Raw genomic sequence first — 13314 nt, forward strand, 5'->3', positions numbered from 1 at the left:
TAAATTTCAATATCTTAGTATGTTAAGTTAATACACTACTGTTATCTATTTACACATTAATGAAAATAATATAAAAAGAAATTCGATAACTTAGCATTTAATTTAATATGTCGACAACGATAATTAACTTTGATTTTATGCTAATGAAGTGTATATGTTTTTTTATATAAAATTAAGTCAAATAAATAATAATCTTAATATCCATTGGACAACAGATAAATAAGTAGAGTTTAATGCATGCATGGTATCAACTCAATTCCTGGAAATCATCTTCAGTAATACCAGAACGTGAACACATACTTCTGAAGATACTATCTGGTTGGTTGAATAGTGTCATTGGAGTATCAAACTCCGCTATTTCACCTTTTTCTAAGACCAAAATTCGATCATAATTAAGAATCGTTTTCAATCTATGAGCAATACATAAAATAGTACACTCTTTAAATTCAGTGGCAATACGTGCCTGGATTTTTCCATCGGTTTCGTAATCGACGGAAGAAGTAGCTTCATCAAGAATTAGGATTTTTGCCTGTCTAACAAGAGCTCTGGTCAAAGCTAGTAATTGTCTTTCACCTAATGAGAAGTTAGCACCATCCTCTTCAACAAGCTGGTCTAAATGGAATTTGTGCATATTATTATAAGACCCATTATCCTCTGGTTTCTGATTCTGAACTTCTGCCAAATCTTCACTTTCAATTGCACCACCTCTAATCAACGAATTCCATAACAACTCGTCAGAGAATTCATTAAATGGGTCTAAATTCTTCCTAATGGTACCTCTAAACAAAACTGGATCTTGTGGAATAATGGCCAATTTTCTACGAAGATCATATAAGCCGAGTTTGAAAGTATCAATGTCATCGATAATAATTCTGCCGCTAGTTAATTCGTTCAATCTGTAAAGTGCACTCATAATTGTTGATTTACCAGCACCAGTTCTACCACAAATACCAATTTTCTCTCCACCACTTATAACGAAGTTGACATTTTTCAATACAATAGGTAGGCCAGGTCTGTAGGCAAAACTAACCTCCTCAAACTTAATCTCACCATTACGAGGCCAATCCTCTGGTGGTGAGAAGTCAGATTTTCTGTATGCAGCCTCTTGAGGTAGCTCCGTAGCATAAGTAACTAATCTCTCAGCACTATTCATATCATTTTCGACTTGGGTTAAAGCTCTCAGAATGGTGTTCAAAAGACCTGGCAGCTGAAGCACGTACGTTAATAAAACACCAACGGCAGATGGAGATATCTTGAATTGCCTCGTAACACACAATAGGGCAATGATCAATGCAAACGCAACAGCAATTATATCTAAAAAGATGGCTACCCATCTTTGCACGGATACAATCATGTAACTGGCTTCATTCATTTTATTAATTAGGAAATCCATTTTAGTTAAGAATCTGTCTTGACTGTTATAGGCTTTAATAGTGTCCATACCTCCTAAAACCTCAATCAGATTATTATAAACAAATGATCTCTGAACTGCTTCTAGTCTCTTGATTTCTCTACCAGCACTCTGATAATGGTCAGCAATTAAAATAAATACTAGAAGGAGGAAAGGTATAGCAATGGCAAACCAAGGTAAATAAACAATACATAGAACACAGACACCAACTAAGTTCGCAAATTGTGACATCATTAAACGTATATTCTCAGTTAATTCATTGTCTAAACTGTCAGTATCTTTGGTGAATCTGTTCAATATACGTCCCAGTGGAGTAGTGTCTAAGTAAGACATTGGTGCATGCAGAATTCTTTTTACAGCCTTTAAATTTAGCCATTTTGATGCCATAATACCCATAACACATAAAATCGTAAATTGTGCGTTCATGAATATATAACCTCCGAAAACAAAGAAGGAATACAAACCCATGTAAAAGCTAGCTGGTCTGTCCTTGAATTTGTTTTCAGTCCAGTACGAAAGCCAAACCGATGAGAATAAATTACAGAAGGTGGTGGCCATAATTAGAAAAGCGTAGACGGGTATAATAATAATACCCCATTTACCTACAGCTGAAGAAACATATTCTCGATAAATATTCCATCCTATACCATTAACAGCACGTTCTTCCTTTGTCATCGTGAGGCCTTCTTTGGCTAGTGATTTCCTGGTAATTTCTTTTTCGATTTCAGCCATTTCTTTCTTCATTGGATCGTCATTCTCCATTTCGTCTTCTTCCTCTTCTTCCTCTTTTTCATCATCTTTATTGTCAGAAGAAAACTGGAGTAAGTTTATTAAGGTTTCATTTCTCTCTTTCAATTCTTCTACAGTACCGATATCAATAGAACCATCGGTAGAAAGAACAATAACACGATCGGCTTTATCAATTAGTGACAATTGATGTGTAGCAAGAATTCTAGTCTTATCTTTTATAGCTCCTAAAAAACATTCATCCATAATATGCTTCCCTACTCTTGAATCGACTGCACTTAAAACATCATCAAACAAGTAAACATCTTTATTTTTATAAATCGCCCTAGCCAAATTGATACGAGCTTTTTGACCACCAGATAAAGTGATACCACGTTCACCAATTTCCGTTAAGTCACCTGCAGGCAAAATATCTAAATCTGCTTGAAGTGAACAAACTTCGACAATTTTTTTATACTTCTCTTTTTCATAAGGAGCACCAAATATAATGTTATCTCGTACTGTAGCGTTTTGAATCCAAGGGTAGCCACATAACAATAAGTGACCGTTGATGTCTAGTTCACCAGATGTCTGTGGCATAAATCCAGCCATTGCATTTAGCAACGAAGATTTACCTGTACCAATAGGACCTGTTATCATAACAAATTCTCCCTTTCTTATATTGAAATTCAAATTGGTAAATTTGGTAAATGTCTTCTTATCTAATCCTGGTGAAGATTCTTTACCTTCGGTGCCAGGAACAGTGTGTGTTGAATCATCTACCTTGACATTCTTCTTATCCTTCCCATTAGCATTTGTCTTTTTCACCTCTTCTGCATCATTCAATTCATAGTCCTCCCATTCAAATGAGGCATCTTTCATTTCAAGAGCAATGTCACTTTCTGGGTCAATTTTTTTCTCATTTTTATGAACCAAATTAACAATACTATCTGGATTGAATGGGTCAGCACTTTCAGGGGCTTCTAATAGTTCTTGCAGACGATTCAAACCAAGGATCATGTCAATACCTGTAGCAATAGCAATAGGCAAGAAAAACATTTGTAAGGAAAGAATTTGAAATAAGGATAAAGATGAGAAAATCTTTGCGGGGTTCCTTCTTGCTTCGTTATTGACTCTATACATAGACAAGAAAGTAATCAGAGATGCAATGTTTGGTAATGACATGGCCATAGCAATCAAGAAATTTCTTAACATTTGCATTCTTCTGACACGTGAAATTTCCTTGGTTCTTATATCTTGAATATTTTTCTCGTAAGCATCTTCCCAGGCATAATATTTAACCATTTTCATGTTTGATAAAACTTCTCTCATCATTGTAATTCTTTGATCAGTAAAAATATTAGATGAAATTCTTAGAGCTAGAATCCACTTGAAGGCAAATAATGAGATACAGAATCCACCGAAGAAAACACCGACACCGGCCAAAGAAATAGGACCTAGATTAACAATCAGTTGAACAATACAGATTGCCAGAATTGCTGGGAATCCCGCCAAGAACGGTTGAAACGACAATGCAAACTCAATTCTCGATAAATCAGTGGTTACGAAAGATGTAACTTTACCATTAGGGAACTTGTGGTGGGTATAGCCACTTGCTTTGAACATTTTTTTCATTGCAGCCTTAATTAAAACAGATCTGGCCTGGACACCACAAATCATTGAAGCATGGAAAAAATGATTGAATAATATACCGTTCAGGAACATCATTAGACATGCACCTATAGCATATCCAACACCTTTGTTTACATGAAGATGAGGATAAAATGCTTTTTCTTCAACGAATCTAATCAGCCTCTTTGTTAACATAGGGTTAAAACCTGAGGCACAGTTAGCCAAGATAGCTAAAAGTACTGATAAAAGGTATTGTCTCTTAAATGTGAAAAATAACACTTTCAGTACTGTGAACTTCTTAAGATGAGCATTTTCTAGCATTTCTTCTGGGGTTGCATCAGGGTGTTCTTCCATGTACTCTCTTCTGGACTTTTCGAAATAATACTCCATATTTTTCTCAAAATCACTGAATAATTTTTCAATAGACATCCTTTTGTCTATTTTAAAAAGATCATTAGGTTGAATTGTTCTCTTGTAACCGACCTTAACGATCGGTACCACCCACCATAAGAAGAAAGTGGAAAGTGGGTTTGCGTGAAATAATGGATATACTTTCCTCTCATCATCACTTTGTGGAACCTCCGGCATGGTTTTCCTATGTAAAAAGGAGAATAGTCTCTTCTGCGGGTATATGTCTGATTGCGTTACTTTTTCTATGTCATTCGAATTTAAGTAAGTCTGTGGTTTGTTTCTCTTCACCGCATATTCACCGCTTGTAAGAATAGATACCGAATCCTCATTCAAGCTAAGATCATAGTTTTGGCCATGAGGCGAATCACTTGAGCTCGATGCTCGTTTCTGTTCTAGAGATATCTCAGACTCAGTAGATGTTATACCATCATGATTAGAACCTGAAGTCTGCGACTTAGCACTTTTACTAAAGAGTCCCATTTATATCTTTTTTCTTCTTTTAAACCAATGTACCAGAATAAATTAATAATGTTTTTAAATGCAAATAATAAAAAGCAGGGGGGGAGAAAGAAAAAAGTTTAGTTCTATAGTATTTGGTATGTTATGATCCTTATTATCAATGATATATTCGAAATCAAGAATATAATAAAAATACCTTTAACTTTAAATACAAATTAAAATTAGTAATCGCCACCAATAATGTTTTAACGGAATTTTCAAGAATAATATCTTTTAGTATTTGGACTTTGAGTGATGAGTACTCATTAGGATATTCAACTATGATATGGTATAATATAATATAACACACTGTAATCAAATTTCATATAGCATAGGAACTATAAGTTCTTTAATTCTAAATTTCTAATTTTTTTTATTTTCGTAATAAGGATGGCTCTTAGAAAATACTGAAGGAACTCTAATCTCAATGTGAGTTTTTCCGTTACTGCGTTGATTTCTATGCGTTCAAAATAGTTTTTGTCACATTTTAATTTTTTTTTTTCCCGGTAACAGCTGCAGGCTCATTTTATTTTTTCCACGGTTGAGCTTTCTTTTCTCCCATTACTGATAGTATATAGAAATTTTAAACTGGGGACGGGAGTGTATGAAGAAAAGACCGGAGAGAGCATATTCTATATTTTGTTTGTTTTTTTCGATTTCAGTGAAACTCTGCAAGGCTTTCTAAGAGGAGTTTGGTCTTTAGTGTATCTATTTGTTCCACGGAAGAAAAAAATACTTTACACTCCATTAAGATAAATCTCTGGTGATGTGTTTCTTCTTGTATGTGTACGACAGTTTCTTACTGTTGGTTTGTGAGCACAACTGGGCTTAAAAGCATAGATGAGTTGATCTTAGAATTTCTTTTTTTTTGGGGGAGGGAGGATTGGGAGAGCGAGGGGAAAAACCCTTTATTATTTTAAAAAATACGTTCCTATCAACGTAGAATCTTCCGTGCAAGCCAATATCATCATTATCTTAGTGCTGTGGGTTGTTGTTTTTTAGGGTTATTTCCGCGGAGACGGAGATTTTGTTTTTATTATCCATGCACACAGAAGGCAGCATAGGAGGAGGAAGTTAGAAGGGAGATGAGTAATGTTGACGGATCCATTAGAGTGTTCCGCGAAAATTTTAAGAAGATGAATGTCCGTGGACGCTTTTGCTTTTGGTTTTGTTTTTGCAGTTTGGGATCTTTTTTCACCTCTGTCAACTAGATATGTATGACAGTATTCGGTTATTTCGGTATATGTTTAGATGTGATTTACTTTCATATCGTGAAAAGGATTTCGACTGATGATTGCTTAATGGCGGCTAAAACCTGCCATCGATACCTTTTTTTTTTCAGTTCTTGAGATATCTATATAACTGGTATTGTAAAAACATCTTACCGACTGGTTTTTAGTATTAGTTATGATATGTTTCTATGTTTCTCATAGGTCAATGAAATAATACCGTTTACTGTCAGTAAATGTAAATAATTTATAACGCTTAAATAAAAAAAAAACTTAGAATATTGATCTATGAATCCTCGCATTACTATTTTATACCAACGCAATGGGTACCTTACTGCTGTCGTTCTTGTTTTGACCAGTGTTATTTACTGCTGCAAGTATACTCGCACGCGATATGTTAACATGAGAATTAAAAAATAACAGATGGACTTATTTTTTTATTTGATACGGATTTGTCTTAGTGTTGAGGGTGTGTGAAGAGGCAAAAATGCTTATCTCAATTGAAACGGAAAACAAAAAAAAAATAAAAAATAAAAACTTATGCCGTCAATGCGCAAACACAAAAGATATAAATTGAGAAGCCCTTAGATATAACAGTAGTAAGACTGCTGAAAGAAAATATAAGTACCATCAAATACACGCACTACAGGACGAAATAATATGAATGCTACTTTAATCTCTATCAGAATACTTTATAAGATTATACACGTGTAATAGTTCGTAGAGAACAATAGTAGATAACGTCCGGTTAAATCCGGGTAAGTAAAATATTATGTTTTGTGAAGAAAAAAGAAAGAAAGATTTTTTTAATTTCGAGATGAGGGTTAACCGTATGGGAAAAAAAAAACTAACAAAAAATTTTTTTTAATTTTTCAACTAGTTTTATGCGATGAGGTGAATAAATTTTTGTTTTTGCGATGACCTTACATACGTTAAGTCTTTAGTCTTTAGCATAGAAATACCAGATATATCATAGAATAATCTGTCTTTGAAATTTAATATCACCAGTGAAAGGCTAAAGAGAAGAGGGCAGACTATATACAATAAAACTGATCACTAATATAAATCATAGTTTTGGAATACAATGGGTTTAGCTGCAGTTAAGAACAAGCAAAAATTTGGGCTGGATCCTAGAAACACTGCTTGGAGTAATGATCAATCAAGGTTCGGCCATCAACTTCTACAGAAATTTGGTTGGCAACCAGGTATGGGTCTTGGTATGAAGCCAGTGCACTCTATGAAAACGCATATTAAAGTATCGATTAAAGATGATAACACAGGTTTGGGTGCTAAACTAAAAAAAAATAAAGGTGAAAAGATAGATGAATTCGATAATGGTGAATGTGCTGGTTTAGATGTATTTCAAAGAATCTTGGGTAGATTGAACGGTAAAGAAACTGAAATTAGCAAAGAACTTGATACCCAAAAAAAAGAAAAAATCTTGAATGGTAAATGGGGTGTTCATTTTGTGAAAGGTAGTACATTGGCAAGTACTTGGGATCCTAAAACCAAAAAATTATTGAGTTACTCGAAAATGGAAACAGAGCAATCTAGTGATGAATCTGAAGAAGAAACATTAAATAATTCGAGCAAGAAAAGGAAACTTGATGATACAGATTCTGCTGACAATGGTAGAAAGAGCAAGAAGGTAAAAAAGGTGAAGAAAGACAAGAAGGATAAAAAGGAAAAGAAAGATAAAAAGATGAAGAAGGACAAAAAAGACAAGAAAGACAAGAGTGAGATGAAGGAAAAGAAGGGGAAGAAGGAAAAGAAGGATAAGAAGGATAAGAAGGATAAGAAGGACAAAAAGGTTAAGAAGGATAAGAAGGATAAGTCCAGAGTTGAAGAAATACGATCTTCCTCAATTGAATCTAGTCCATCCGCTGCATCGATACCGGAATCAGTATCCACAAGACTATCTGTCCGTTCAAGATGGATCAAGCAAAAGAGAGCAGCTGTTATGGACTCCAAAGCACTCAATGAAATTTTTATGGTTACAGGTAATTAAAGTTAATAGTATATTTTATAGAAATTTCAATACCTTCAAATTTTTAGGCAAAACGATACTATTATGCTAACTATTGATAATAAAAGTTATAATAAACAGAAAATAAAATGTCATTAAGTATGTGGATATTTTGTATAAATGTGAATATGGTATATAAATTATACTTAGTGTACATGCACATGAATATATTTGATATATTCTTTACCATTATATGGTAACATTAGGACAACATTAAAAAACTACAATGTAGGAGCTTTCTAAATAAGAGCGAAACCAGCACCTGCAATAGCACCTAATGTTATGAAAGAAGAGAATAGAACTTGGAGCAAGTTAACTTGGACAGAAACACCGGCGTTACTGGACTTACTGGAGCTAGTAGAAGATGCTGAGCTCTTTGTAGAAGAACCGGAGCTAGAAGACTTGGAACCACTTGCGGTAGTGGTAGCCTTAGTAGAACCAGAACCGGTAGTGGTAGCACCAGAGTAAGTTACAGAGTCGGTAGCGGAGTTAGTACCAATACTACCAATTTCCTTCAATGCGGAAGCACAACCAGCTTGGGTAGTCCCACTCTTCAAAGAGGCGGATCCACTGAAGTCACAGTTAGACTTGGAACCACCTTCAGACTCGTAATATAGATTCAAGACAAAGTTTAGCTTTTCCTTTGGAGAACAGAATGAGTAGGAACCGTATTCACCACTTGTACCATTACCAGTAATACCACTACAGTCAACCTTACCACAAATGTAGCCAAACAATTCTTGATAATCATCTTCATCAACATCGTCATCGACAACACAAGAATTGGCAGCATCCATACATAGACATAAGTCTTGTTGTGGAGTTGGAGGTAGGTTAGTTGCAGCCTTCCAGTAACGGTCAGTGGCTGGGCAGTCCAAAGTGGTAGATGATGGAGTGTAAGAAGCGGTGTTGGCAGATGTTGGAGAAATCATGTGAATTTCCTTGGAATAGTTGTTGAAATCATCCAAGGTTTTAACATCACCATCGCTGTCGATGGAGACTAGACCATAATTATTAGTTTCTTGGAAGTACATGTAGACGATACCACCGGACCAGACGTCGGTCATGTTTTTACCGTACAAAGCTTGAACTTCAGTGAACTCTCTTGGAGTGACTTCATTACAACCATATTCCGAGAAAAACAATGGGATGGACAAGTTTGCAAACTCTTCGGTTCTGGCTTCGTAACCAGACTCCTTGAAAGTAGAGTTACCACACCATTCGTACATGTTAATACCGTAGAAGTCAGCTCTTTCGCTGTCGTCACCACAGGCAAAGTAGTCAGCAATAGCAACTCTAGTGTCAGCGTCGTCATTTGAGGAGTAACCAACTGGGATTTCTCTGTAGTTCTTCTCCTTGATATAAGACTTGGTGTCTCTAATGGCGGCCTTTACAAAAGCGGAGGCATCAGTGTTAGAAGCATTGTTAGTGACTTCGTTACCAGCGAAGAAACCCAAGACGTTAGAGTAGTTAGCGAACATGTCGACAACTGACTTGTAACGGTCGAAGATTTCCAAGTCCCAGGATGGGGACTTTCTGTTCACAGAGATCTTTGGGGAGGACAAATCAGCAATGACGTAAATACCGGCGTCATTTAGAGCATCCATACATTTGCTATGGTCCAAAGAGGTGTTGACGGCGTAGACACGGATAACATTAGTGTCTAGTTGTTGTAGGTATGGGATATCTCTGGAACAAGTTTCGTAGTCGGCTAGCGGATCGTTAATAGTAGCACCACTAGTAGCGTTAGCGGTGTCTGCTTGGTAAGCGATACCCTTCATGTAGAATTGGGAACCGTTGTTAGAGAAGAAAAACTTGTTACCAACAATTTCGATGGCAGGTAGATCATCGGCCTTACCCAAGGCGAGCAGCGTAACAGCAGCTATTATAAATGAAACCAGATTATATTGCATTGTTCTGTAATATATGGTGGCTTTTTTTTGGTCGTTAGTTTTATATTTTTTAGTGATGATATTATATATGTATATAACAAGATAAAAAAAAAAGGAATATCTATTTTTGCAAATGAATTAACAAATAGCTAAGGGTTTATATATTATTTCCCAGATTCTGTAATTATTATCATCAAGCGTTCAAGTTTCTATATTGTTCATATAGATCAAACGTAAAAACATCAAAGCCATCTTTTTTTTTTTATTATTATCTTTGTTTCTTTTGCTAATGCCTTTGTCCTTTCTGTTATTAGCAGCAATAATCTGCTATAATGGGTAAACACGAAATGTCCGTTATTACAAAGTCAAAGGGTAAAAAATTAACAATAAAATTGGCGTTCGCGTTAAAAATTAAACTAGTATTCCAACTAACGTGAGAATTGCCTCGAGGAAGGGCAATAAAAAGAACAATATTAAATAGCGTGGGGGGGCTTCGCCTTCTTCGATAACGGAATTCGATTTGGAATTTTTTTTTGGGAAATGACGTAGAGACCAAGCACAACAACGACAAACAAAGAAAGAAAAATAAAAAAAGGGCTGGCAGAACTTCTGCTGGGTTTTTCACCTTCTATTCCTGTATCATACGGGAAACGGTCATTATGGATCTTACTACATGGCTTTCTTTGTATTACTCCATTTTTTTTATTTCCCTTTCGGTATGGAAAAAAGAAAGAAGAAAGAAAAGGAAGAGATCCAGTGATGTGTGTTCTCTGCGGCCTCCTTCTGGAACACAATAATAGAGGTTAGAATATCGTGCGTGTTGATAATGTTTTTTGAAGTCTTCTATTTTTTGCTGAAGAGCGCTAGTTCTAGAATTCTTTTTTTTTTTGTTTCTTGCCCCGCCAGCCGCTTTGATTCACACACTCACACCCCGCACACCACGCACTAACAGTTCGAGATTTTTACAAGCCGCTCTTAGAAGGACTGGAGGAAAAACTGTACTGACAACTAGTAAAAAACATTCGAAGATACACAAACAGATAAACAGAACTAATTTTTACTTATCGGGGAAAACGAATTCCTTTTTCGTGTTCTTATGCACAATATCCACGTAGTTGAGATTTGGTTTAGTTATTTAGATTTTGGTTTTTTCGCGCTGTCAAAATATTACCACAGCGTACCATTAGTATTCCTAAAGTGGCTTAGTCCCTGTCATTACTTATCCATAACCAGAAATGCATGCCCATTTTCTATAAACACGTGGTCTAGATCTTACTGGACGAGGAATGGTACTGCTTTAGGAATACACTTCAAAAAAAGTTTCTCTCTTTTTCCATTACATGTCCTTTTTAGGCTTGGTTCTTTTTATATTTAACCAAACAGGAAAAATATAGACTGAATAGGTAAAAAAATAAAAAACTATTAACCCTTTTGCACGGTTATATGTTGTTGTAAATTCTTGTAAATTTATAACTCAGTAATTGAAAAAAATATATAGTAATTTAGAATATATCAATTAATTAGTACTATGTATAATAGATAGCGGAGTTTATACTTGATTGGGATTACCTTCTTGTTTTCATTATAGTAACGGTTGTTTTTATTGCTTTTAGGTAGCTCCTTTTACTCTTGAGATCTTGTTTTTTAACAATGAGATGAAAAAAATATCTACAATTCTGTTACTACGGCGTACAATAATATGGTGAAATATTTAAATTTGATATAATGTGGATTTGTTATAATATCAATTTAATATAATACTAATTTTTGCAAGGTTATTGACTAGATTGACCAACAGATGTCTTTAACAATATATACATGCAGGATTCAGATTCCTTTACATTACAATATTAATTTTATTCTTATCTAAGAATTACTTGCTCGATGTGGTGGGTCTGTTGTCAGATGCGTAAACTAATATTATATGTAGATTCTTTACTAATATTGTACACATATGGTCCAAAATATTTTTAGAGCTATATTTTTTTTTTATTTCAAAATTAATGTTTTGGCAACATTCTAAGAGCCAAAATTTTATCTCTTCAACCTTCTCAAAAAAACAAAAAAATTATAACAAAAATAAAAACGATTTTCTAATTTGATAAATTACCCGGACACATTTATAGCTGTAATCATTTGAGCAGAAAATAGTCATGAAACGAGAATATATATCATGTGACCCATTAGGATTTATTTTTATGTACTTCAGTAGCTTTGTGAAGAGTGGTAAGTGTAAAGTGATGTAGTTTTATAATAACACATTAGTCCAAGACTATGAATAATTAATCAAGAATACGGTTTTTTATTATACTTTGCAAGATGATAAGTTATTCGTCTACTTTTCATCAAATCTAAAGCCAAAATATGCAATTGAAAAACCAAGATTTTAGATACTAATCAATAAAAATAAATCTCAGTGCCTCAAGCCCTTTTTAGACTATTGGTCCAAAAACAAAACAAAACACATTTCAAAATAAAAAAAACTGTTTTAAAGTTCCCAAATATCACCTTTATTTTAAGGCAAGAGGGGAGGTCCAACAAATATTATGCTCGTTAAAGTAGTTTAAAAACGCATATCTGCAATTTAAACTCCTGTACGGTTGCATAAAGTATAAGGTAATATAAATCTTATTTTTCTCCAAAGTCGTACATATTTAGTTTTTATTTTATGTTACTACAACTATTGTAGTAACACGGCACTATTACATTCAGTTTACCTTTACCCATTTCCTATATTATCGCCCATTTTTTTTCATTTATTTTTGTCACAACATCTGACTAGTTTCCTGAACGGCATTAGGGCGACTCAATAATGGTAGCCTCCTCTTACCTTTACATATAATTTAAAATTGAGTCTGTTTGACAACAAAAGCACTTTACCTAATTAGGTAAAAAATTAAATATATTGAGTTTTTAAAAACTAAATTAAATAGAGTCCATTCGTTCTTTACCTGCGTCCAATGTACAGAGAAAATTCATTTTTTTTTTTTTTTGTCTGTTGTCTTTCGTCTCTTGTATTTATTGCCCTCTGTCTCAATTAAGAAACAAATGTACCTGTACGGACTATCCCATGAAGGATTGTCTGTTTTCATTTTTTAATTTTCAACATTTTTTAGTCAGAACATCTGTCTAAAGCCGGATTTGGCAAAGCTGTTCTTGCTTCTAGAAGGCAAAGAAGTGAAAAAGAACTCTAATATCCGGGTAATCTTATAACATCTCTGTAAAATGCAGAACGGGTGGGAGGATATTTATGGTAGAGCCTTCTGATGTTTGGACGTATAATCACTTTAGAAGAGGCAACCTCTGTACGGTCAAATCTCCAAAGAGTCGTTAAGTGTGCACATTATCCTTCCTTTCTTCCTTTTTTTTTTTTTTGTTATTCTCTCTTTCTTTTTTCTTCCTCAATAGTAACTGCGTCTCCTTCTAAAGGATATCTGCATCTCTCTATCTATTCTCCTCTTTTAGTTTGTTCCCCCCCCTCGCTGCCTT

General features: G+C 34.6%; 3 protein-coding genes across 3 annotated transcripts; 1 reads left to right on the top strand and 2 right to left on the bottom strand.

The window, feature by feature from the left end:
• Window positions 1–247: 247 nt before the first annotated feature.
• On the bottom strand, window positions 248–4660 carry YOR1 (ATP-binding cassette transporter YOR1; the record flags this gene model as incomplete). The annotated part of the gene is made up of 1 exon (XM_071053636.1): window positions 248–4660. One exon carries the CDS (start codon window positions 4658–4660, stop codon window positions 248–250), a length of 4413 nt encoding a protein of 1470 aa, XP_070910048.1.
• A 2331-nt stretch (window positions 4661–6991) lies between these two features.
• Window positions 6992–7915, top strand: PXR1 (telomerase inhibitor; the record flags this gene model as incomplete). Its single annotated transcript, XM_071053637.1, has 1 exon — window positions 6992–7915. One exon carries the CDS (start codon window positions 6992–6994, stop codon window positions 7913–7915), a length of 924 nt encoding a protein of 307 aa, XP_070910049.1.
• A 257-nt stretch (window positions 7916–8172) lies between these two features.
• Window positions 8173–9846, bottom strand: RNJ42_03474 (uncharacterized protein; the record flags this gene model as incomplete). The annotated part of the gene is made up of 1 exon (XM_071053638.1): window positions 8173–9846. One exon carries the CDS (start codon window positions 9844–9846, stop codon window positions 8173–8175), a length of 1674 nt encoding a protein of 557 aa, XP_070910050.1.
• Window positions 9847–13314: the final 3468 nt, after the last annotated feature.

The sequence above is a fragment of the Nakaseomyces bracarensis genome (assembly GCF_045282275.1).
Source record: "Nakaseomyces bracarensis strain CBM3 chromosome Unknown Scaff12_0, whole genome shotgun sequence".
NCBI classification, from domain to species: domain Eukaryota; kingdom Fungi; phylum Ascomycota; class Saccharomycetes; order Saccharomycetales; family Saccharomycetaceae; genus Nakaseomyces; species Nakaseomyces bracarensis.